Source organism: Primulina eburnea, chromosome 14 (genome assembly GCF_022965805.1).
Source record: "Primulina eburnea isolate SZY01 chromosome 14, ASM2296580v1, whole genome shotgun sequence".
NCBI classification, from domain to species: domain Eukaryota; kingdom Viridiplantae; phylum Streptophyta; class Magnoliopsida; order Lamiales; family Gesneriaceae; genus Primulina; species Primulina eburnea.
The window spans coordinates 27376000-27401329 of record NC_133114.1 but is presented as its reverse complement, the minus strand read 5'-3'; the positions used below and the strand labels follow the sequence as shown (position 1 = coordinate 27401329).

At 35.8% G+C, this 25330-nt stretch overlaps 3 protein-coding genes and 1 long non-coding RNA gene across 25 annotated transcripts; all 4 read left to right on the top strand.

Annotated features, from left to right (window-relative positions):
* Nucleotides 1-376: 376 nt before the first annotated feature.
* On the top strand, nucleotides 377-2531 carry LOC140812590 (uncharacterized). The gene is made up of 3 exons (XR_012113700.1): nucleotides 377-580; nucleotides 1686-1768; nucleotides 2339-2531. It is a non-coding gene; the product is annotated as an uncharacterized lncRNA (long non-coding RNA).
* Nucleotides 2532-4349: 1818 nt separating this feature from the next.
* Nucleotides 4350-11670, top strand: LOC140812407 (uncharacterized). Of its 18 annotated transcripts, none has more exons than XR_012113657.1 (8): nucleotides 4350-4776; nucleotides 5724-5817; nucleotides 9348-9488; nucleotides 9633-9864; nucleotides 9956-10016; nucleotides 10127-10195; nucleotides 10590-10681; nucleotides 11401-11670. XR_012113657.1 is itself a non-coding variant. In XM_073170661.1 (6 exons), exons 1-5 carry the CDS (start codon nucleotides 4765-4767, stop codon nucleotides 10003-10005), a joined length of 468 nt encoding a protein of 155 aa, XP_073026762.1. In that variant the 5' UTR covers nucleotides 4350-4764; the 3' UTR covers nucleotides 10006-10016; nucleotides 10127-10573. The 18 variants fall into 18 exon arrangements, 5 of the variants coding, with proteins under 5 accessions (XP_073026762.1, XP_073026766.1, XP_073026765.1 ...); XR_012113666.1 differs by lacking the exons at nucleotides 10590-10681; nucleotides 11401-11670 and adding exons at nucleotides 8207-8293; nucleotides 9032-9086 and having other exon boundaries at nucleotides 9390-9488; nucleotides 10127-10573; XR_012113661.1 differs by lacking the exons at nucleotides 10590-10681; nucleotides 11401-11670 and adding exons at nucleotides 8207-8293; nucleotides 9032-9086 and having other exon boundaries at nucleotides 10127-10573.
* Nucleotides 11671-12457: 787 nt separating this feature from the next.
* On the top strand, nucleotides 12458-17977 carry LOC140811880 (uncharacterized). 4 transcript variants are annotated; one of them, XR_012113561.1, is made up of 6 exons: nucleotides 12458-13851; nucleotides 13967-14038; nucleotides 16427-16769; nucleotides 16845-16916; nucleotides 17029-17123; nucleotides 17749-17977. XR_012113561.1 is itself a non-coding variant. In XM_073170000.1 (3 exons), exons 1-3 carry the CDS (start codon nucleotides 12787-12789, stop codon nucleotides 14135-14137), a joined length of 1143 nt encoding a protein of 380 aa, XP_073026101.1. In that variant the 5' UTR covers nucleotides 12459-12786; the 3' UTR covers nucleotides 14138-14424. The 4 variants fall into 4 exon arrangements, 1 of the variants encoding a protein (XP_073026101.1); XR_012113562.1 differs by adding an exon at nucleotides 14132-14193 and having other exon boundaries at nucleotides 12459-13851; nucleotides 16427-16916; XR_012113560.1 differs by having other exon boundaries at nucleotides 16427-16916.
* A 4660-nt stretch (nucleotides 17978-22637) lies between these two features.
* Nucleotides 22638-25034, top strand: LOC140812235 (uncharacterized). Of its 2 annotated transcripts, XR_012113629.1 has the most exons (4): nucleotides 22638-23946; nucleotides 24082-24153; nucleotides 24246-24301; nucleotides 24812-25034. XR_012113629.1 is itself a non-coding variant. In XM_073170459.1 (3 exons), the coding sequence occupies exons 1-3, from the start codon at nucleotides 22924-22926 to the stop codon at nucleotides 24249-24251; spliced, it is 1101 nt and encodes a 366-aa protein (XP_073026560.1). In that variant the 5' UTR covers nucleotides 22638-22923; the 3' UTR covers nucleotides 24252-24465. The 2 variants fall into 2 exon arrangements, 1 of the variants encoding a protein (XP_073026560.1); XM_073170459.1 differs by lacking the exon at nucleotides 24812-25034 and having other exon boundaries at nucleotides 24246-24465.
* Nucleotides 25035-25330: the final 296 nt, after the last annotated feature.

The window sequence follows — 25330 nt, the reverse complement described above, 5'->3', positions numbered from 1 at the left end:
TGCTTCACGAAATTTTAAAAGTTCGTGCATTAGAATTTTAAGTTGCATTTCACGTTCGAGCGAGGATCGGAGACCGGGGAATTTCCAGGAAAATTATTTATTTCATGATTTATTTTTATAAATTAAGTTAAAGCATTTCTAACTGTATTTTACAAAAAGGAGAATTTTTGGGATATTTTTACCCGCAGGACTTTATTTTTAACGGTACGCAAATTTTATCGAATCGGGGGACTTTTTATTGGTTCGGCTATTATTTTCAAAACATTTTCAACACGTTATATTTTTCGGGAGTGCGTTTAGATTTAATGGGCCCATTTTTGAGCCTATTGGGCTTAATTGGCATTTCAAACTTTTAAGCCTTAATTTAAGGCCCATTACCTATTAGTTTACTATTTAATTAACACCTAAACAACCATTAACCCTAAATCTAAAGCTTAGCAGCCGACACCCCCTCCCCCAGCAGCCGACCCTCTCGTTTTCAACACTTTTCTCCAGCTGGAAGCCTCGGTTTGGTTTGTTCTTGCAAAGAAATTCTACCGGAGTCTCCCTTCTCTTGTTTTGTTCATCGACAATCACCAAGGCATGTTTCGGATCACCTTTGCTGCATCACTCATGTTGTTTATATTCGATTTGTATGTATTATGCATGAAGAAACTCGGTCTGTCCAAGATCATGAAGAGAAGTTTCGACTTTCATCCATATTATGCATTCTTTTCATTATACTCACGTTTTTCTTGATATGTGATGTGAGGGGCTGCTGTGTAAGGTTGTCATGGGCATGTTCAGATCGAGAGTGTGAGGTGTAGGCGCTGGGGTGTGAAGTTGATCGAGTGTTGGTCGAAGCCGTGAGGGCTGTGCAGATCGGGATTTTTGTGCAAGGGGTTCGGTCCTTGTTTCTTATACACCAGCCGTGCAAGGGCCTTCTCCAGCCTTGGACCAGACCCTGGTGGGTCTGAGTCAGGGTCTGGAATGGCTCGAGCCATGCTGGAAACAAGAGAAAGAGCGACCGAGCGAGAGAGAGACGTGTTGGTCTCGGTAGGGGGCTGTTGCAGTTTTCTTGATTCCTAGCGGTTAGGAGCTTGAATGGAGTCGGTGGCTTGAGTATGTTGGCTGCCTTAGGGTCTGAGTGAGGTCCTTATTAGGTTGGCTCACGGCTGAGAAATCGCTTAAGCTCGAGACATGGGTTTTTGGTAGATAATGATAAATGAGATGGGGTATAGAGATAGGACCGAGAATGGATTGTAAGTTCTGAAAATTTGCAGCCGTGGGGTAGCAGCTTAATGGCATTTATTTAGGGCCTGTCAAGTGGTTTTTAAAATATAGTAAAAGTTGGGAAAGATTTGGATAATTGTTGAATCGAATCGGATTAAAAACGGGACCTCTGTTTAAGTTGTAGAACAAATCGATTAAATTTGGTTTTGGGCTCGAATTTACGTCTAGGAATATTTTTAAGAATGTTTTGGGATATTTTAAGGAGTTTGTTAAGCTTCGGGTAAATTTCAGAGGTCCAGGGATAAAATGGTAATTTTCGGGTTTTCAGAGGCGAAATGGTAATTTTGCACCCGGGGTGAGATTTTAGTCATAGCAGCACCCTGAGCACGAATCTTAATATTTTTAAATGGTCATGCATCACGTTTACGATTTTTATGCTATTTTAATAATTATGGTGCATGCTTAATTTAAAGGAATTAAGTGAGGAAGAGAAGAGCACTCCGTCTCCGCCGCGCCGAGTCGTTATTTTGTTTGTTTTCTGTCAAAACAAACCAAGGCATGTTTATATCTTCTTTCACTCTTCAATCAAGTCATATAGGTATTTTTAAATATCGCAAGGACATGATTTTAATGCAAGAAGATCGAAGTTGTTCATATTTAATTATGTTATTTAATTATACTACGTGCAAATACAAATTTTGAGATTTATGCGATATGGCTTGTGGTCACTTTACTATCAGTATTAAATCCGGTCCCCAGTATCGGTCCGGTCACCAGTTACCGGTTATTTCAGTTGTTTCACCCAGTACTGTGGCAGTAGTCTGATCAGACGCAAATCCGATCCCCAGTATCGGTCCGGTCCCCAGTATCGGTCAGCTCAGTTCAGTTCAGTTCAGGGACCACTTGCATAGACCATAATCTCACCAGAAAATTTATTACAAGTATTTCAGTACAGCGCTCTAAGGAGCAAACATTTCTATCATGAGTTTTTCAGTTCAGCTATGCATGTATTATAATTGTTCAGAACATGATATTTTATCCCATGCAAATTTTATTGTAGTATTTACTTGCTATTTACGATATATGCATGTTGAGTCTTTAGACTCACTAGACTTGATTGTTGTAGGTACTGATGATGTTGGGACCGAGGGCGGGGACCAGTGAGCTAGCTTGGGTCGACAGTAGTGGCACCCGAGGACCTCAGTTTCAACATTTGCAAACTTTATTTTTATGCTCAAACTTTTTATCGCTTGTTGGATTATTTTAAATTGTTACTTTGCAAATATTTACTTCCGCTGCTATTTTAATCATTTAACATTTTTGTCAGTTTGGATATAAATGAGACTTTTAATTAGTTAAAAAAAAATTTTAAAATTTTCCGCAATTTTTCAAGTAATGATTTTCGGGCCGTTATACTAAATATATCAAAACACAATACATAAAAATACATCATGACAATAAATCATATATATTCACTTATTTATATTACATTTTTCAATCCGCGACATAATACATCTCTCTTAAATGATAAATCAGTAAAAATATTTTTCATTCAAATATCATTCAAAAAGAAAAAAAACATAAAAATAAAATTAACAGAATAGTGAATTTTACCAAAATCAAAATGAGATTTGGCCGAAGAAAGATCGAATTGGATCCGAAGAACAGGGGGATACAAAAAAGTAAAATTACTTAAATAGAGTACATATAGACAAACGTCAAATAAAATTTTCTTAATTTACTAAATTATCATAATGATGTTAAAATAAAATCATTAAACTTGTTAAAGGTAAATATCACTTTTGTTTTTGCTAACTTTTAACACATTGTGGATTTTATTTAATTTCTATATTTTTTTAGAATACATATTATAGATAATTAATTTTATATCAGAATCAATCTTTTATAAATTAATATTGGTGATTAATAATTTAAGAGAAATAACATTTTAACATAATACCACTCAAATAAATATATATAGTAAAAAACATATATAAATAAAATAATATGTAATACTCAGTTAAAAAATTTTATATGTAAAAATGTAATATATAACAAATGATAATAACTATCAAAATAATTCATATTTATTATAAGGATTATATTGATTAATTTTTTTTAAAGATTGTATCATAAATTTAGTTTAAACTTTAGAAAAAAAATAGAAGAATGTGTATTAATGTCCAAATATATCTAAGATAGACAATGAATTACAAAATTGACTAAGAAATGTAAATAAATAATTTTCTTACATAAAATTAATATTCAAGTCTATTAAGATGGACAATGAATCACAAAAAAAAAAAAAAAACCCTTAAAAAGACATATTAATTTAATTTGGCTAACTTAAATGAACAAAGAAATGTAAAAAAAAATAAATTTTTGGCATAAAATTTAAGAAATAAAGAGGAATGTGTATTAATGTCCAAATTCATTTAAGATGGACAATGAATTACAAAAAAAAACCTTAAGATAACCTAATAATTTTAATTGGCCACTTAAATGAACAATGACATATAAGGAAATTCACAATTGAAGTGATATATTTATATGTATGTTTTTTTTAAAGATTATATCATAAATTTAGTTTAAAATTTAGAAAAAAAAGAAAGAATGTGTATTAATGTCCAAATATATCTAAGACGGACAATGAATCATAAAAATTTGACTAAGAAATGTAAATAAATAATTTTTCTACATATAATTTAGAAAATAAAGAAGAATGTGAATTAATGTTCAAATTTATCTAAGATGGACAATGAATCACAAAAAAACCCTTAAAAAGACATATTAATTTAATTTGCTAACTTGATGAATAAATAAATGTAAAAAAATAAATTTTTTGGCATAAAATTTAAGAAATAAAGATGAATGTGTATTAATGTCCAAATTCATTTAAGATGGACAATGAATTACAAAAAAACCCTTAAGATGACCTAATAATTTAATTGGCCAACTTAAATGAACAAGGACATATAAAAAAATTCACAATTGAAGTGGTATATTTATATGTATGTTATTATATATATATATATATATATATATATATATATATAATATATATATATATATATATATATATATTATATATATATATATATATATATATATATATATAGTCAAAGGTTATTTTTTGCTGAGCATAATCGTGTTGTTCACCGGCGAGATTTAAATCTTTTTCGATTTTTCTGGGTTTTGGTATAAAAGATAGCCCTTGCGTGTTATTATGTATGTTGAGGTTTTGGCGTAAGGGCCTCAAGGCCAAAAGATGCTAGCTTTGGTCATGAAGTTGATCGATATTACTTTCTTGATTTTTGGGGGCGCTTCATATTCAGAAAATTAAGCATTACTTTTTGTTGGGAACTCATGACATTCACTCTATGGTCACGGATGAAGTTTTGGATGGATTGTTTGCAGACAATTTGTTTAAAGTGCAACCTAAAAGAACACAATTTGGCCATTCCATTCTTATTTTCATCGTGGGATTGGATGCCTGAAGCTTTTCGCAAGCGTGAGCCGTGGATGAAGGCTGGAAGAACTTGAATCCCTTAAATGGCGATATGGGTTCGTTTCTGCAATTCCTCGATGCATTCCTTATGCTATCTATGTTAGACTGGATAGTAACAACTGTTTAAGTTGCGTGATTTTGTGAAGTGATTCAACACTTGGTCTTGTCCTAATAAATTTATGATGGAGTTCGATAAAATCATTTTTGAGGCTTGCGGTTTTACCTATATGAATATTGTTTCGAGTGACATTGTTATTGCACACGCTTATTGTATTATTTGTTTATATCCGGTCCTTGTACTCTTGGGACTAATTGTTAGCCAGGACCAGTTGTCTCACAAATGCAAAAATCATTTGTAATTTCTGGGACGATCCCTTTATTGTCTCACAAATGCAAAAATAATTGACAACGATCAAAATCTGCATCTGGTTTCTGTTTATTAAAATTTTAGTTGTTTAAAGTAACCTTATGTTTTCTAATGTTTTATGAATTTTTTTATGGGAAAGTCTGTGCTACTGCATAGGTCCTTATATATAGCTCTCAACAACCGCATATTTCATGCATTTGTAATTTCTCATATTTTTTTTATAAAATTAATGCAGTTTTCTCTAATCCATTCAACTTTGAGTTGTTTGTGATATGCTTACCATTGATTTCTCTTATTGTACTATCGTAATATCACTTTTGAACTCCATATAGATGCAACAGATAAGCATTTATCTTGGTGTCTGCTTGATATTTTGTCTTCATTTGCACCAGCCAAAATACTTGGTGAAACAAGAAGAAACATGAAACTAATATCCTACATTTGTTGCACATGTTTATGTTAAATGCAAAAAAAAAAGGAACCAATCTGTCGACAATGATGTGGCCGAGTTGTAAATCTTCAAACTTGTGTGATTTGTTTGTCATTTGTAATGTTTTATGTAATATATTCCGAAGAGGATAGAAAATTAATTCGTTTCGATAATTCTGTGTCTAACGATATATTTTCTTTTTTCAGGAACTTCATTTATTGCGGCTGCGGAATGGAAGTCTATGGAAGTTGAGGGATATCGATCTAGATTATGGTCGAAGTCCCAACTTTGATGCATGCGGTATATAACGTTTTCGTGGTTTATCTTGACTTATCTGTATGATCTGAAAAAAATTGAACTTCACATTATTGATTTTAAGTTTCGATGCAGATAATTAATGTTTAACATTGATTTGTTATAACATCCATCACTGGATATTGACATGTTTGGTTCTTGTCTATTCAAGGCATTTTGTTCGTGTATTTAGAATTTTTAAAGATAGGCAGAATGGTTGCATTTACTGATATGAATCTCATACTCACTGATGTGTATCTTCAATTTGTTCCATTTGTTATCCAAGTAAACATCGAATGAAATGATCTAAAATTATAAACCTACTTCGGTAGATCTTAATATAGTCATAGACAACTGTCATTGGTATAGAGTATGGAAAGTGTTATCTACATACTCAAAACAAATGGATTATAAATCTGATTCCAGCGTGTCTCTTTCCTTCATTTTTTTTGGTTTAATCAACTTTTTTATGGAGAAGGTGAAACTTGCTTTACCTCTTCTGATTTTTCTTTCCATATTCTTGGAAAGAATCACACAAATCGGTGGCAGTTTTGTTTTGAAAAGAAATAAAATGCTTGATAAGTATGTAAAGGAAGTATGAGACATCCTTCCGATCAATCTTATGAAAAAACGAGCTAACAACTCAAATTAGAATTGATTTAGGTTGATACATGTTTATTCAGTGGCAATTGTATCAAATCATTTTCCCCCTTTTCCTTATCTGGGTGACACGCTGGTAGTTATGTGGGTGATCATGACAATCACTCGTGTAGTTATGTGGGTGATCATGACAATCACTCGTGTTCATTCTCTAAAGCATGATATCTCTTTTTGCCACGTGTCCCTTGTCCCATTGATCTGATCTAGGTTTTCTGTGTTTCATATGCCTTTGTATCAGGATAACGATAATCCTCTATACGATAATTTTCACACATCTACACCTGGTTCTCCTTTGTCTTCCTCTATCTTGAGGTTTCCTATCACAAAACAAGACAATACATGGAGTTGCCACAAACCCATATATTTACGGAATTACGGTCATCACACTTTTTCTTGTTTAGCTGAAGTTTGAAGATGATTTTCTATCTATACTAAGCCTACTAAAATGGTGGTTTGTGGTATGATTCATCTAGTGTAAGGCTCAATGGTGGTGTAGACCCTCTTTAATCAGGGAAAACTCAATAATCTTCTCCTCCTCTAGGAAGAATTCTTTTTGTTATATCTGGATTTTGGGTTATCCTTTAGAAACTATAACTTGGAATGTTTATACAAAGGTAATTCGTTTAGGTTCCCATGAGTTTATCCTACTCCACCTATACCAAATTTATTCTAATACAATTTAGTGGCTTTAAATTTCACTGTTGAGTATTTCCTCATATTTTTTCATAACTTTTTCTAGCCATTTGATAGATGGATTCTTTGCTATCGATATGTTTGATGCAAATGTGTTCCACACATATGACGCTATTTTTTTACGGGGTAGAAAACTACCATATGTTGGAGTTTGCTTGTTGTTTCAATGTTTATTCTCTGCACTGCGTATCCTCTAAATTAATTTTGTTCAGATTTCTGCGGCATCTTATTTTCTGCTTTAGCAATTTAGGTGTTACCATCGTTTCTTCCAAAGTCTTGCTGTATCTGAAAGTGTCTTTTTTTTTTGCATGCTTATATTTTAGCCATTTTATGGCAGAATGAGTGTCACATTTTTAGGCGAAATTATTTTGCATATCTGTGACACTCTAAGTTTGGAACAATCTCGGCAAATTATGGCTACGATAATGTGTTTTTTACTTTCATCATGCAGTCTATGGCATCAGATGGTAGGAGACATAATAAACAACGAATTACACAAATCTAGTACTTAACAACCATTCTATACATATTTACAATTTTTTTTTTCCTTTTTTTGCCCTAGTTTCTAGCCCATGGTATGGGAAGAATAAATTATTTATCTTCTGCTCAAGGTGGACTTGATTTAACTCCTTTTCATTTTCTCATGGATGGTAAGCAACTGAGTACTGATGATGGAACAATATATGCCCGTTATTTAGAGGTTGTTGATAGGATTTGGTATTATGATACATTGGATTATGCTGAACCGTCTTTAGCAAGCCTCATAAGTGCTAGATTACGATTGCATCACTTACCAACTGATAAATAAATGAGTAGAATTGTACGGAACACAAATGTTGCAAGAATATGAGCACACCGACTTTAAAAAAAATTAGGTTAAAATGATAATTGTTTTTTCATGCATACTTGGTCAAATAAATATTTTTGTACTTGTAACGGTAGTACGGTACCATAATGTATACAAAATTCATTTAGAAGAATATAAAAACTAAACACATTCAATTGAAGAGGGTCTGGACTTTAAGAACCCTTGAAATTTCAGATCGCAGTGGCACACTTGGTGTTTTTGGACGATTATTGATGATACAGTAGTTGATGAAAATGCTGTCAAATAATCATAAACATGCTGGTAATCTTTCGACACATCATTGCCGACTTATTAAATAAATCCAGCATCTTGATTTTTTAAATTTTTTCCATAAGAGCAAAATTTTCATTTATTATACCATGACATCAGCCCACCCTCTCTTTTTCAGCATCTCTATAAACTGAGTTTTCTGTTCTCTTCTCACCCTTACACCATTGCTTCCTCTTACAATTTATTCAACTCCTGTGAGGATCTTTCACTCCGCAGTTTCAAAAGTTTCCTGGGATTTTTGTTTTTTAAGTTTTATGTATTAAAGTAAGAGTAAATGTATCTCTTATCTGTGATGTCTTTTGTTACTAAGTCAGCGTCTTCTTCCTTCCCAAAAATCAGATTCTGCGGTTTCCAGTTGTTGAGGTTCAATAAATTTCTAATGCGTACATTTGAAAAATCTGAAAAATTTCTGAACCCTAACCCGGAGAAATAAGGATAAAAAGAACTCAAATACTTTATTTTTTGCCTTTTGAAATTCTGGAATTTCCAACTATCTCATTTTAGAGATGGGAGAAATTTCTGATAAACAAATGTAAGAAACATAAAAAAAATTTGAAACCTCTTTTTCTTAATTAAAGCTCTCTATAATATATCTAATTTGTTTATGTAATTGCAAATGCAAAAAAATTTGTATGAATATTTATGCATTTTCCTATTGTACGTCTTTGAATGAAATTTTGTACATGCTTTTCATTTTTGTAACTTACTTATTCTATCTGATTGTTTCAGAGCTTTCTTAATTTAGGCTTTCTGAAGTGGAGGAGAATTCAATCCTCTCATTCATGTTAGTACTTCCGAATTTCATTCAAGAAGTTTTCAGTGGATGCAATTGTATATTTGTATATGTGCCAATTATATTTCTGACTATATGCTCTATATATAATTTCGTTTACAAATTACACATGGGCAAGCCCTTGCATGGATAGTGCACGTTTGATGAGTGCATCTTGATTTTTCTGACGTGAATTGCGATGGTCCTGCATAAATTTTGGTTATATTTTTTTGCTCTGATGGCTATCATTTTATTTTATTTATTTTTCCGAAGCTTTTGATTCAATTGACAAGACGAGCAAAATGTCGTTACCAGGATCCTCTATATTAAACACATTCTTGATAAATGACAATGAAGAGATTCAGTCACCCAAGAAAGATGATAAGGATGTCAACATTGTGGAAGTGCCTGAAGGTAAGAGGGAAAAAGAACCAATTCCAAACTAGGAACAAAAATTTGGGTTGTCTACCTTTTTTAATAAGATTTACCAAATGGGTGTCATATACATTGATTATATGGGTAATATTTATCAATAAATTCTTTTTCTTGTAAAATAAGGTTTGAAATTTCAGAGACAGAAAGATGTAGCGGAGAAAGGTGAGCAACAAAAGTTGCATGGGAAGATAGGTATTGAAAAGAAAAGGAAAGAAGAGGAGTTTCTCGAGCTCCCTAACTTATCTCTTGAGTTAAGTCGAGAAGAAATCTCTGAAGATATCTACGGAATGACTGGTAAAACACCTTCGAGGACACTAAAAGAGAGGGATTTTTTTTTTTCCAAAAACAGATTGTGGTAGCCAACAGTTTACTGATCTAATCATTTTTTATTTTGTGTGTTAATAATATTTTTTTCTTTTTTATGTCTAAATTTTTTGTTCTTTTAGTTGATTTTTCCCGGTGGAAGTTTAAAAACAATAACAGCTGGCAAATATAAAGTCTAGGAAGGTATGATTTTCATACCTGTTTTTTACAGTCAATGAGCATTTTGTTGCACACATCATGAGTAGAAAAAAGAAATATCGTAGTAAATGTTACCGTGACTTTGCTTCTTGCAGGGCCTGAGCGGTCTTTTACGTCTTTTGAAGGTATCCTGAATTCTGATGAACCTGAGCAGTTTAGCGAAGGTATGCCGCCAACAAGGAGAGAGTGAATCAGTATATCACACTGTATCTGTTAGTTTTTTCGTGATGAGTTCAAATGTTTATCCTGAAAAGTATTTGTTTTCTCCAAAAACTTGCATATGTCCATGCATCTCATGTAAATAGATAGAATCAAAACAGAAATTATTATTCAGATACTCTAATTCCCTTTTTTATCTGTTGAAAAAAGTAAAAATTTCATTGAACACTAAAACTTATTATTAATTGAGTACGAGACATAAACGAAGATCAATTCAATAATTGTGCTCCAGAGGAAATGAAATATATTTTGGGCGGGCATCTTAGTTTTTAAATGAACGAAAGTATATCATATTTCATTCTTTATGTTTATATAATATAGCTTCTGTGTGGGTGGCAGGTGAGCGTACAAGTGTTGCTTAACGAAGTACTTGTACGTATTAAGCATCGATCATTCTTTTTCTGGATAACCCACAGGAATAAGATGTCTTGGTAATTTGATGTGCAAATCAAATATTCCTTTCTTACCTTCCTTAAAATGCTATATTTAGAAGGAGGTTAATTTTTTTTAAGAGCTCAATTATGATCCATAGAAGCATAAAGATTGTTTTGTATGTGATATTTAGTTTTGCAACTCTTATCGAATATGGAAAATCCTGACATGAGATGAGTAGAGCTTACTGAAAGATGTTGAGTAGTTGTGAAGGTTTTAGAGGATCTAGATTTGTTTTAATATAGAGATGACATATCCACCAGTACAGCGACGTTTAAAGAATGAAACGCCTACTTCTTGGCACAAATCATGTTAGTTTAGCTTCTTAGTTCTGAGTTCTTCTAGCAAAGCTTCGAAGATCCTAGAGCTTCTTTCATATACTACTACAAGTGGTTCAGTGTATTTCATGAATGTAAACTTACAAGGTTTTGAGTACCTGTGGATCATAACTATTAATACAAAGATTCACGTTTGATGCTACAAGTGACATTGGAGACTTAACTCTAATTGGTTGCACATTGAAACAATTGCTGGTATCAACAGTTGCTCTAACTTTGCTGTATGACAACCTATGTGGAACGATGACGGACATAGTTTTTGAGACAACGACATGCATTTGATTCTACATATATCATGCACATTTTTGGTTATATCTGTAACTTTTCAAAATCCTTAACATACTTTCCAAATTATATCTCGTTTGGTTCACCAATTGCAGTGCTGGCCATCACCTTCATCAGTTGTAATCCATGATACTTCATCTGAAATGCGGGAATTCTGCTGTTGATCCGTTGAAGAATTATAATGATTTTTGGGTTTTGGGGAGTTGTTGATTCGGAAAGATTATGTAGAAGGTTCAACCATTTTAAAGTGTATTTAGAGCGTAAATGTCTTCTAGTATTTGTTCTCTTCAAAGGTGACCTGAAAACAAGAACACTAGTCGAATCCATCGGACACTGAGACTATAATACCTATGAACTTTTAAGTTAAAAAAACCCTAATTTTAGCATGAAATGATTATTAAATCCTATTTTTTTCCTTATATGTCATATTTATATTGATTTATACGCAGAATTGATGGCAAAGCTACATGAGACTATCTCACAATAAAACAACTCTAGTTAGATATTATGTTTTTATGATTTTAAACTATTTGTCAAAATAAGATATTCCGTTTGAGATGTCGAGAGTCGATGACGTGAAAATTATTTATGGTCGATCAATCATCGTACCGTTATCACAATATATGATAAATTATAAATACGAAAATACATCAAATATAACTAACGATCTTTTTATTATTATATCAACTACTATATTTTTTTTTGGATAGATTGCCATCCTTGATCAAATAATTATATCGCAGTTAACTTTTTAATAATTTTTTGTTATCCACTTCTATTGCTCTAGGTAAATGTATGTATATTTATCGACTAACTTGGTTATTACTATTGTATTATTATTATTATGTTATTCGAAGAAAGAACAAACACATAGATTATCTTTAAAACAAAAATGAGTGAGTCTCATGAAAGAAGAACTTACAAGTCGTATTTTATGAGACAAGTTTTTTATTTGAATAATTCATGGAAAAATATTGCTTTGTAATATAAATATTAGTAAAAATTGATCCGTCTAACGGATAAATATATCCATGAAACTATATCAGAAGATACTGACAAGATATTTACTGTATGTTTAAAATAAAAATTTGACATGGAGAATATTATCATATCACCCTAAAAGGGCGAAATAGTGATTTCACGTATTACCACCACCAGACTGAGTCGTAGCTAGTTATTTCTTTCAAAAGCTTCTCCAGAAATTGCATCTTCTACAGAACCATGTCTCACTATGCAACCACATTTGCTTCTTCCTCGTGCTTTCTTTCTTCGAAGACCCGACTGCCCCGCACACGAATACACCAATAGGTGCCCACATATACATACACATTTGGATCTTGTGAATTTACTCTTGGGTGAATCGCTCGCCGATCAAGAATCAGTTTGCGTACCTGTTTTTTTTTTCCCTTTTGTATTTGGATTGTAACTGGTTCTTTTCCAGAACCAGTCGTGTCGTTTGAATACCTTTATCGGTCGGTGGTATGGCGTCTATGGCTCCGTCGAAATCCCAGCCGCTGCATGATTTCAATCCGGCGTCATTTAAATGGAGTGAAGACGGAAACTCGAGCGGGCACCCACAGCGCCGCCGTTCTGTTAAATCACCGCTGCGGAGACGTTATCCGTCTTCTCTCTCCCCGCTCCGTCAGTCGCCGTTGCGGGAAGTCGTTTCTGCACCGTCCCAGCATCCGAAGTCTCCGTTGCGTGATTCTGTGTCGCCGCCACTGCACGAGTCTCAGGATAACTTGCGCAAACAGTCTCCGATACGCTCAAGAGCGTCATGTAAACAGTCTCCTGAACGCGAAAGGATGAAACACTCGCCGATGGGTAGAGATGCGGTCAAAAAATCGCCGGTTCAGGGTGACTCCGTGAAGCAATTTCCGAAGCGTGAGTTTTCTTCGGAGTCCGAGACTTTAGAGAGGAATAAAGGTGGTTTGATTGAGTACAGAAGGAATCGTTCGAGGAATTCTGCCTGTGAAAGTGTGAAGTATGGGATTTTCTCATCGAGTTCTGAGCACACAGTTCAGAAATCAGAGAAGAGACAGAAGGTGACAGATGTTGATGCGGCTGGAATTAAAAATTCAAAATTCTTGATAAAAATTCACCGAAAGAGCAAATCTGAAGAGGGCATGATGCTGGAAGTCCCTAGGAAGATCGACGCTAATGATAAAGGTGATGAGACTGATGGGGTGAAAGAAGAGATGAAAACGGATACTCATATAAACGAAGGAAATAAGATGAGAACTTTGAGGCCGCGCAAGCCTCTCAACAAGTGCCTCAATGTGAATTCAGCAGGAACAAAAATCAGTACTTCGGTCATGTCTGATAAAAATAAACATCAGTCACCCTTGAGGAGTGAGGCCAATAGATCCATGAAAATTGAGGGGAATAACAATGGTGGTGGTGGTGAGAAGAAAGTGAAAAAAAAGCTGAGCGTTTCGATTGCATTGTCCAAGGCGGAGATAGAGGTGGACATTTTCTCTATGACTGGATCAAAGCCCAGGAAAAAGCCTAAGAAAAGGGCCAAGAACATACAGAAACAAGTGGATGTAAGTAAAGATTTGATATTTGATATTGTTTTGAATATTATATTTGATTTATGCAAGTTTGGACTGCCAGGTTTCCATGGTAAGCTATTTTCTTATTTAATGTTTGTGATTGCAGTATGTGTTTCCTGGAATGTGGCTAATATCCATAACTCCGGATTCATACAAGGTGTCGGAGAAATATCTGAAGGTGTACTAGTGATCTACTTAATTTGGTTCTATTGCAGTATCCTTGTGTTAATTTGATCTGTTATTTTATTTCAAACTGTTATTCCTGATACAGGGTTAGATGCATTCAGCGGACATATAATTGAGCCTCCAAATGCATATGTGGAAGTTTATAAGGTGCTTGGGATCCCATTTTAGATTGCATTTGAGGCGTAATCGTGGATGTTATGATAGTTTTCCTCCTAAATTATGAATTTATAATATTACAGTCACAGACTTTCAGTTTAATGATAATTTTATCTCGATGCTTTTTATGGGTTAGTTTGTTCAGTGTACCGACTTTTGTTTGGGAACTTATTGTGAATCTGAATAGTTGGGAGTTGCCTTTCTGGCTTTTAATTCTTATTCTCGTGCATTTGCTATCATTATATTTTTTTTGGTGTGAATAACTCATGCAATTCTTATTGACGACCATTCCTCCCATGAAAAAGTCAATTGACTTGAAGAAACTCGATTTTGTGATAAATCTGTATAGCCTTTTGGATTCCGAGGCAGAACCAACATTGTGTGAAGTGATTTGAGTAAAACAATAGTGCCTCTCAATCCACATTTAAAAGTTGGAAATGCTAGGAAAAACAGCATTACCCAGAGAATATCTGCCTGCAAAACCCTTTTCTCCAATACCACTATCTCAAATATATTAATGGAGGGGTGTAGAAGAGAAACACCAATATCTCTATTTTTTCTAAAACAAATCTTTGGTAGTTATGAATCCATGTCAAGGTAAATTCTTTTTGCTTTCACATTTAGACTTTAGTTTGAAAGTGAGGGGAAAGAAGGGAAGATAAAAGCAAAAAAGGAAAAAACAAGAAGAAATTAAGAGAAATAATGATTTTTTTATTTGGGAGTTGAAGAAAAAAGAAAGGAAAAAATTTCTTTTGTTTAGAAGGAAGTGGGAGGAAAATACTAAAAAATATTTGGTATAAAAAAAAAAATTTCCCTCCAATGTGTGTTCTCCTCCTTTTCCTCCCATTTTTGGAAGGAAAATGTTTTGGTTGTGGAGGAGAAAGATTTCCTCTCCCTCTACTTTCTTTTCTGTTACTTGAAAAACTCCCAAAACAAAACTTTTTTTCAAATTTTCTTTTCACTCCATGCTCCAAAACGGAGCCTTTTAACGGTATATCTTTTAGATACTTCAATCTTGAATCTACTATTGTAGAGCGGCAATATTCAATTTTTTCCATTTCTATGTCATCATTTATGAGCTTAACATGACATTGTCACTACTATGTAAACCTCTGGTATGGACGAGACAAATCGGTTAAATTACTCAAATTTCTGTAATCAGCAACAGTCCGACTAATTTAAGAATTTTCTAGTGTATGGTGTTACAAGGAGGTTAAATCACCTAAACTTTCCTAAACAAAGCTGACAGCCTTCCTCTTAAATTGTGTATGGAAGGCGAGTAAGGATGATGGAAGAAACATTAAATGTTGTCCTTGGTGGCAATTACAGGGTTTTGATATTTGATGTGATCGATTATTACGAACCATGTTTAGTAAGTAAAATTAGTGCTAGATTACACCAATTCTAGGCAAAATAATTTAAAATTTCTACCTGGCATAGAATGCATTCCCAAAATTTCATGTAGAAAAATTCAGAAACAAAATTAATTTAGTGGAAGTGTACTAGTAGTCAAGAACTCAAGGAACTGCGAAGGGCAACAACTATGGAAATTGAGTGTTGGTGGGAAAACAGCCAAAACTATGCTGGTAGGGTTTTTTTACATTTTATTTCAATATCAAATAAATCCAAAATGTTATTTCATGAAGGCCAAATTTCATTAATTTGTTATGACATCAGTCAACCTTGCTCTTTCCCAGCATCTATATAGATTGCAATATATGTTCCAAAATTGATGCATGGGCACTTGTATTCAGCGACCTGAATGTCGACATATATAAGCAGTCATTTATACTTCATTGTTCGTATCTTTGTACATGTACATAGATCGGTGCATGCACATATAAGGCATCAAAATGTGTACTAATATACGCATGAGAACTAGAAATCTATGTATCTTCTACACCTCGATGTACATGCAATATAGCAGATTTGTAAATTTGTACGCATGCATATTGCAGTTTGTATAGCCAAACCCAATTGGTATGATTAAATTGAAATCTATACATGTATATATGCATGTGTGTGTGCATTTGAAAGTGCACAAATTTTGCACAGCTTTTGCACAGACACCCCCACATCCTGCTCTTGCACAGACAGTGCACGGTTAATTCCATGTAGGTGTATGGTCACGTTTTAATAAGGCTCCAAATATATGATGTTATAAGCACTATTTTGCGTCCTTGGTGTGAGTTTGACATTGGATAGTTTCACTCTGATGATACAGTGTCTTCTTCTGAAGATATTAACTCAATCAAACAAGGGAGTAACAGCAGAATGTCATCGCCAGGATCATCTAAACCTAACTTGCTCTTTATAAAAAGATTAGAAGAAGAATGAATCGGAAAAGCAATCATCAAAAGCTGCTGGAGTGAAAGACAAGCAACCAAAGCCCTGGGAAAATGATAAGTGAGAAGAAGAAAGAAGAGGATTTTCCCGAGCTACCTAACTTCTCTCTTGAGCTTAGGCAACAAGAAATCTCTGAAGTCATAGATGAAATGACTGGAAAATGCCTTCAATGACGGTAAAGAGGAGGGCAAAGAATGTTCAGAAACAGATTGAGATAGAATGTAATTCTGAAATGATTTTTATTATTTGTTCTACATATATCATTTCTATTTGATATCTAGATTTTGTTCTTTTAGATATTTTTCCCTGGTGGTAGTTTAGGAGAGATGACTGTCAGCAGATATAAAGTCTTTGAAAACTCATGGAAGGTATCGTTTTCCTGCTTTCTTTTGGCATTTACGATCATTTTGCCACACTTGTGGGAAGGAGAAGGAAATTTTGCATTAGATGACAGTCATGTCATAATTGTGCTTCTTGCAGGGAAAATAAATATCACTGCGGATAGTTTCTTCAATATTTCTCTGGATATCTGGACGTTATAGGTCAAAGCTACTATTTCACATGTCCATTGAAAGGTATGAATATGTGTGGATTGCAAATGGAAATAGACATTAGCATATATCAGTGCAGATGTTTGTGCTGTGGAAAATGGGCCTCGTGTAACACATAACCTATTATACACTTCACACTTTCACTTTACACTTTATGTAATTAAAAAACCTCTGTTTAATTTTGTTAATTGGAATATCTGTCCATCTTCCAGCACATTATCTCTTCAAATGTGTTGTCATGTGTTGTTGCGGTGAACAGTTTTTTTGGACATCTTAGTATAGGGGAAGAAAATAGTCTTGTTTACATGTTGATTTCTCTGTGTTAGTTATCATAAATTTCATGCACGGAACAATTATGAGACAATTCATATTGGTCCTTCTTGTCAAAACAATCTAATTTCTTGGCAAAAATTTCCCAATTTGGGTCTTGAACGAGTAAAATTGATCAACAAAAAATAATTATGAGAATGAGACTAAAACTGAAATATAGTTTCATTGTACTGTAAACTTTAGTATGAGATGTTTAGTATATATAAATAAAATCATAAAAATAAGCTGATATCGTTTCTAAACCATTTCTGGTTCCAGTTGTTCAATTTCCAGTTTCATGATCATTTATCAATATTTACGGTGTTTGATCTGCCTGCAGGGTGTCTCTGTGATTCATGAAAGTATCCTTCAACAAAGGATCAGAGAACTTTGAACATGGGCGTTTTTTTCCTAGATCAGATATATTGTATCAAAGGACACTAAAGAACCTTGGACCTTGGACAATACTAGGTAAATTTGAAGTGGGGACGATCTGTGTATGGAACTTCATTCGTGTTTCTTTTACAAGTTACAAACAATCAGATTTCACAAAAGAACTACTTTTATCATTGGCTAAACACTAGTCCTATGAATGCCTCCAATGACGATTTTTTCACTAAGGTTTGAATCTTGACATCAATGCGACGGTCATGTCGCTACCACGCACACATGCACGTATACATCCATCGTAACAGGAACTTTAAATTTCATGAACATACTAGCCTATAATGTGACTCAAGAATCGAGGCATTCATTATATTTTCGTGCGAAAAACAGTATTATGAACAATGAATCATATCACGTCTCCAGCGTTGCTTATAAAAAATGTAATACCAAAGAAATGTCATGATTCTTGTCAAGTTAAATCGCAACATGTCAAAGATATATTGAGTTGTGTTAATATATTTTAAGTAGCAACAATACGATAATTAAATATACTATGTTCCACCTCCTCATTTGTCAACAAATATGCAAAGTTTGAGGTACGTGAGTTGATGATATTTCTCGATGTCACGGGATCTGATACCTCATGAATGGGCTCGTCAAGACTTTGAACCACGTGTCCATCTCTAACTCAGGTAGATGGCTCATAACAAGTCCGAACACTCTCCTATAAATACCAAGTTTAAGCGTCCAATTCAGAGATCATTCGCTATATTGTGCTTAGTTGTTTTCTCATTATATTATCAGTCTCTGACTTGAGCATTGGAAGGGCAACGCCGTGACACCCTCCTGGCCTCCTTCTAACGGTCTCCTTCGTGATTTCAGGCTTAGAGTAAATTCGATGTCTGAATTCGAACTGCTATCGTCTGCTGGAATCGAACACTAAATTTTCAATGAGAATCACTCGGCACCATATGTGGGAAGCTTGAGCTAAGACATAGAGATGGTAGGTCGAAGAGGAAGCAAAAGAACTAACCCAGCGTCGTCACGCCTTCAGACGAGACCCAAACAATCTCATCCTGAGACGAGACATGAACAACCTCGTCCTGAGACGAGAGCTGACATCGTCCTAATGAGAATGTGGGGAACTTGACCCTGGAACAGCTATGTCAATTCATTAACAAGATAGTAGACGAGGCTATGAAACAGAGCCATCGCGCGTTTTCCCCCGTCATTTTGAAAGAAGGGCTTCCCCCAAGTTTTTGACAATCAAGCGTGGGAGAGTACGACGGACGTACTGACCCAGAAGAACACTTGGGGAGATTTGAGAATGCGGCTCCGTCACAATAGTACTCAGATGGAGTTAGCTGCAGGGTGTTTCTTGACACGTTGGTGAGATCAGTCCAGCAATAGTTTAATACACTGCAGCCCAATCCATACAGTCTTTCAAGGATTTTTATGCGGCTTTCTTACACAAATTTGCTAGCAGCAAGAGGTACCATAAAAATTATGTAAGCATGTTCATGATGAACCAACAAGAAGCGGAAACTTTGCGAAAATTTATCCAGCGTTTCAACAATGCAGCACTGGATATATCATTGGTGACCGTTGACATTATAATAAGTGTCTTCACCCAAGGATTGAGAGGAGAAGAATTCTTCAAATCACTACTCAAGAAACCTCCGTTTAGCTATGATGATCTTTTAGCTCGGGCAGAAAGGTACGTGAACCTAGAAGATGCACAATGGGACAAGAGGATGGAGCAGTGACCTGGAGGAAGTAGGGTTGAGGGGGCAGAGAGAGAGCTAAAGGCAGAGGACAATTCTCATCCCATGTTCCTATAAATAGGAATCAAGACAAAGTGATGGAGGTGAGGGAATCGGATAGGAAGTGGGATAAATCGTAGAGGATTGAGAGTGATGCTAGATTGCCTTTGCTTGATAGACAAGAGAAAAGAAGAGCAGGGAGAAAAGCTGGAGAATGCGCTGGGCAATGTTTTAACGAGGTCCTGTAATGCTTACCATCTTAGAAAATATTACTCTTAAATTTATTGTTAATGTATTTCGTTTCTAAATTTGTTCTGCATAATCAGTTGAAAATTAATAAAACCAAGTTCTTGTATTAAGTTCATGGATGTTGTTATATTATGAGGATGACATGAGCTGAAATTTACTTGCTTGGGCTATGCTTAGTAGAGGAGAAAAGTTTGAGAGATTGAAAATTGAATTTTCCTGATTGGGCTATATCTAGTAGAGGAGAAGAGTTTGAGATATTGAAAATTGAATTTTCCTAAATGGGCTATTTCTAGTAGAAGAGAAGAGGTGAGGAGATTGAAAATTAAAATTTTACTAGTTGGTCTTTGCCTAGTAGAGGAGAAGAGTTTGAGAGATTGAAAATTGAATTTTCCTACTTGGACTATGCCTAGTAAAGGAGAAGATGTAAGGAGATTGAAAATTAAATTTCTTACTTAAGCTATGCCTAGTAGATGAGAAGAGTTAGAGAGATTGAAAATTGAATTTTCCTATTTGGACTATGTCTAGTAGAGAAGAAGAGGTAAGAAGATTGAAAATTAAAATTTTTCTACTTCGGTTATGCCTAGTAGATGAGAAGAGGTGAGGAGACTGAAAATTAAATTTTACTTACTTGGGCTATGTCTAGTAGATAAGAAGAGGTGAGGAGATTGAAAATTAAATTCTTACTTGGGCTATGCCTATGAGAGGAGAAGATGTGATGAGACAGAAAATTAAATTTTACCTACTTAGGCTATGTCTAGTAGAGGAGAAGATGTGGGGATGTTAAAATTAAATTTTACTTATTTAGGTTGTGTCTAGTAGAAGAGAAGAGTTTGGGAAGAGAAAAATTAAATTTTACCTACTTAGGCTACTCCCAGTAGAGGAGAAGAGTTGAGGAGGAGAAAAATTAAATTTTACCTATTTAGGCTGGGCTGAGTAGAGGAGAAGAGTCGATGAAAAGAAAAATTAAATTTTACCTACTTAGGTTGCGCCTAATAGAGAAGAAGAGTTGGAGAGACGAGAAAGTTTTATTTTCCTGTTAAGGCATCCCTAGCATAGGAGTCATGAGACGATGAGGTGAAATTTATTATTTTCTTGTTAAGGTATCGTCTAGCGAATGAGTCAAGAGGTGAGGGTGTGAAAGTTTTATTTTCCTGCCAAGGCATCGCCTAGCGAAGAAGTCATGTGGTGATGAGGTGAAATTTATTATTTTCATGCTAAAATATTCGCCTAGTGGAGGAGACATGTGATGAGGGTGTGAAAGTTTTATTTTTTTGCTAAGGCATCACCTAGCAGAGGAATCAGGGGGTGACGGTGTGGAAGTTTTATTTTCCTATTAAGACATCGCCTAGCAGAGGAGTCAGAGGTTGTGGAGGTTTTATTTTCCTGCTAAGACATCGCCTAGCAGACGAGTAAGAGAGTGAGGCTGCGGGGTGAGGGGAGGTGCGCACTGGGGTGAGGGTAAGGCTGTGGTGGCGGGGCGAGGGGAGGAGTAGGCTGGCAAAGGCACTCTGGGGCGAGGATGAGCAGAGGCTGGCGACGAGACAAGGGGCGAGCATGCTGGTGGGCAAGGGCGATGGGCGAAGGGGCGAGGGCGAGGCTTGGTTAGCGCGGGAGAGAAGCAAGGCAGATCGATGGGCGAGGCAATAACATGCGGTAGGGGCGAAGGTGCTAGCGAGACATGGGGGCGAAAGTGAGGCGGCTGCTGGGGCGAGGGGGGAGCACGTTGGCGAGGGCACTGCGGGTTGGTGGGCGAGAGCGAGAGCGAGCAAGCGAAGGAGATGATGTGGCACGGCGCAAGCGAGAGGCTATAGGGGCAAGGGTGAAGGCTGGCGTGACGCTTGCAATAGAGGTAAGTGAGTGTGGGTGTGACTGTTGGGGAGGTGATCGGGCGAGGGGAGGTTGATGAGGGCGAGGGTGAAGCTGCACTAGGGCTAGCGTGCGGGTGAGGCATAGTTAGGGGAGAGCTGGTGAATGAAGGAAAGAGAAAATTTTGTGTGGGAGAAGTGATAATGAAGTGAGGAAGAGACATCTATTTACAGGGAATGCTCAGATTAGATCTGGCTTCTGAGCGGGGAGGTGATATAATTTGCTTCCAAATCTTTGGAGACTAACGAGCGGCAGAAGGAGAATACATGACCCACCTGTTGTAGCCCGAGGACAATACAAGTAATCGAACTTCAAACATGCGATTCAGTTCGAATTGGGAGGAAGAGACCGCTGATACTACATGAATGGGCCATCAAGACTTTGGACCCCATGCCCATCTCTAACCCAGGTAGATAGCCCATAACAAGCTCATGTACTCTCCTATAAATGACATGTTTGAACGTCCAATTCAAGGATCATTCGCTATATTGACTTTCAGCAACATCCTTAACTGCTCTCTCAGTATATTTTCAGTCTCTGACTTAAACGTCGGAAGGGCTATGCGGGACACCCTCTCAACCCCCTTCTAACGGTCTCCTTCGTGATTTCATACCTAAATTAAATTCGAGGTCTACATTCAAACTGCTATCATCTATTGAAATCGAATTTTAAATTTTCAATGAGAATCAAGATAGATATTCTTTTATAAAACATATTTCTCACTAAAATATTTACAAAGATATTTTTGAAGTTTAATGTTATCATCTTTCACGAATCAACGTCCACTCGACTCATATCTTGATTTACCGAAGATCGATGGAGCTTTTAAGAAAAAATAAGTAAAATTTTGTTCTAACAAAATAAAATAAAAAGAATAATAATAATAATAATAATAATAATAATAATAATAATAATAATAATAATATAATAATAAAAATACATGCAACATCAAGAATATATAAACTTTAAGACCTTCGTCTCCACGCCATTCTCTGTATCCCCGTTCTCTCTGTAAACTCTTGGTTTCTCTCCACGGTCGCAAATCCTTCTCCTTGAAGCTTTAGTTAACAAAAACCCTAGTCCCAGCACACATACTTTCGCAGTACGATACATATATGCACAGGCGTTTTCGGTTGTGTCATTCAGTCTTGCAATGAAATTACGCCGCCGATCACGCTTCAGATAGGCTCCTTCTCCGAAAATATCGTATTTTTTTCTGGGGTTTTGATTCAACCAACGGTGTCGTTGACATGGCCTCTACAGTTCCAGCGAAGTCCCAGCCGCTGCATAATTTCAATCTGCCTCATCTTAAGTGGAACAAGGACGGGCACTCCAATGGCCACCACCAGCGCCGCCGATCCGTCAAATCGCCGTTAAGGAGGCATAATCCGTCTACCGTGTCTCCGCTCCGTCAATCGCCGTTGCGAGATTCTGCGTCGCCGTTGGCGTTTGAGTCTACGGATAATTTGGTGAAACAGTCTAAGATTGGCGGCGGAGAATTGTCTAACCAGTCTTCTGAAGGCGAATGGATGAAACACTCGCTGAGGGGTAGTGACTCGGTCAAAAAGTCACAGATCCGTGGTGACTCTGTGAGGCAATCTTCGAAGCGTGAGCTTGCTTCTGAATCGGAGGCTTTATGGAGGAGTAAGGGTTGTTTGATTGAGTACAAGAGGAACCATTCGAGGAATCCTTCGCGTGTAAGTATAAAGAATGGAGCTTATGCATCAACTTCTGAACGAGCCGAGGAGAAACCAGGAAAGAAGCAGAAAGTGGCAGAAGGAGAATCAGCTGCAGTTAATGTATCAAAAATTTTGATAAAAATTCCTCCCAATAACAAATCTGAAGAAGACAGTACACTAGAAGAACTGATGAAGCTCGACATTAATGATGACAGGGATGAGACTGGCGTGGTGGAAGAGGAGGGAAAGACGAACAACAATAACGACGAAGAAACAAAGATTTGGAATTTGAGGCCGCGGAAGCCGATCAACAAGTGCGTTAACACGAATAGAGATGGAGCAAGAGTTATCGCAGCGGTCCTGTCTGATAAGAATAAAGTTCATTCTCCCTCGAGGAATCTGACCAATAGATCAGGGGAAATTGAAGGAAATAGCGGCGGAGGTGGAGGGGGCGAGAAGAAAGTGAAGAAAAAACTCAGTGTTTTGATTGCCTTAACGAAGGAGGAGATCGAGGAGGATATTTTCTCTATGACTGGATCAAAGCCAGCTAGGAGGCCTAAGAAGAGAGCCAAGAACATACAGAAACAAGTGGATGTAAGAAAATCTCTGTACAATTGTATTTTAATTTGATCATATTGTTTCGGATGGAACTGTCAGTTTTTTGTATGGTCTTTTTATGCCAGTTTTCTATTCTAACACAATTTTTTGATATAATGTTTGTGATTGCAGTTTGTATTTCCTGGAATGTGGTTGGTATCTATAACACCGGATTCATACAAGGTGTCAGAGAATTATCTTAAGGTATAGTTTCAATCTATTCAGTTTGGTTTCGCGATTCGATCCTTATGTTAGTTTTTACTGTGTTCTTATAGAAATGCTTGTGTTTTGTACAGGGTTAGATACCATCAATGGATATTGTGCCCTCATACGCTATCCTGGAAGTATTTAGGTGCTTGGGATTCCATTTTTTGCGACTGTTTTTTGGAATGTAAATATGGATTCTAAACTAATTTCTCTTGAATTATGGGTTCAGAACAATACTTAGTTGGTGCCAGCGACACCTATTCGACATGAGTTAGTTTTTATGCTTTTATCAATTATTCTTCTTTTGGATCTTTTTTGGCCGAGCTGATGGGTGACTTATTATCTGACTTTATATGTGAGAAATCTGTATTACATTTGTCACCGCACTGACTGTCAATGTCGTGCAATCGGATTTGGCTAATATTGAGAAGTGTGAGAACAGTGTTACTGTGGCGGAGTAAGAGGGGGCCAGTAGGTCCATCATCTCTAGTTCCTACTAAATTTTTCTGTTGAGTTATATAATTTTGTCTTAGATATACAGAAAAATATGTATTTGATCCCCTGAATTTTTTTAGTTTTAGTTTCTCCCTCTTTGCTGTTCTTGCTCTGCTCTGCTGTTGCTTCTTTATCCAAATTTAAAGATAGGTCATTTCAGGGAGAACAACATGACCTAGAAACTGGCATCAGGCATGTGTTTGAAGCAATATTTTCTCTGATAACCAGCAGCCGCTTGTATAGAGAAAGAGTGGCTAAGAGATGAACACCCTATACATGTTTTTCGGTTGTTTGTTTGATATGTAATAGTTTTGATGATATGTTTGAGATTTATGTATTTATTATGAGCATATTAATATTGGTTTGAACTGCTTTTGAGATAATGAGCGAATAATCAACAATATGTCCTGGAATATGATCTTCTGCATCCTTACTTTGTGCCACGCGAAAAATTAATGAACTCATGCACAAATGTTTCTTTTGTTCGATATTGCTTTTGTGCCAAATAGATGATCTAGAAGATCGGAAGAGTGGTTGTACGAGTTAATGGAAGCAAGCTGATATTTGAAAGTTGTCTTTAGATTTGAACGCCACCTTCCTTGTCTCACATGTTGAAGATTTTTAAAAAGCTTATACGTTTACGGTTGGTTTATGACACCTCTTGTTTGCAATATATAGA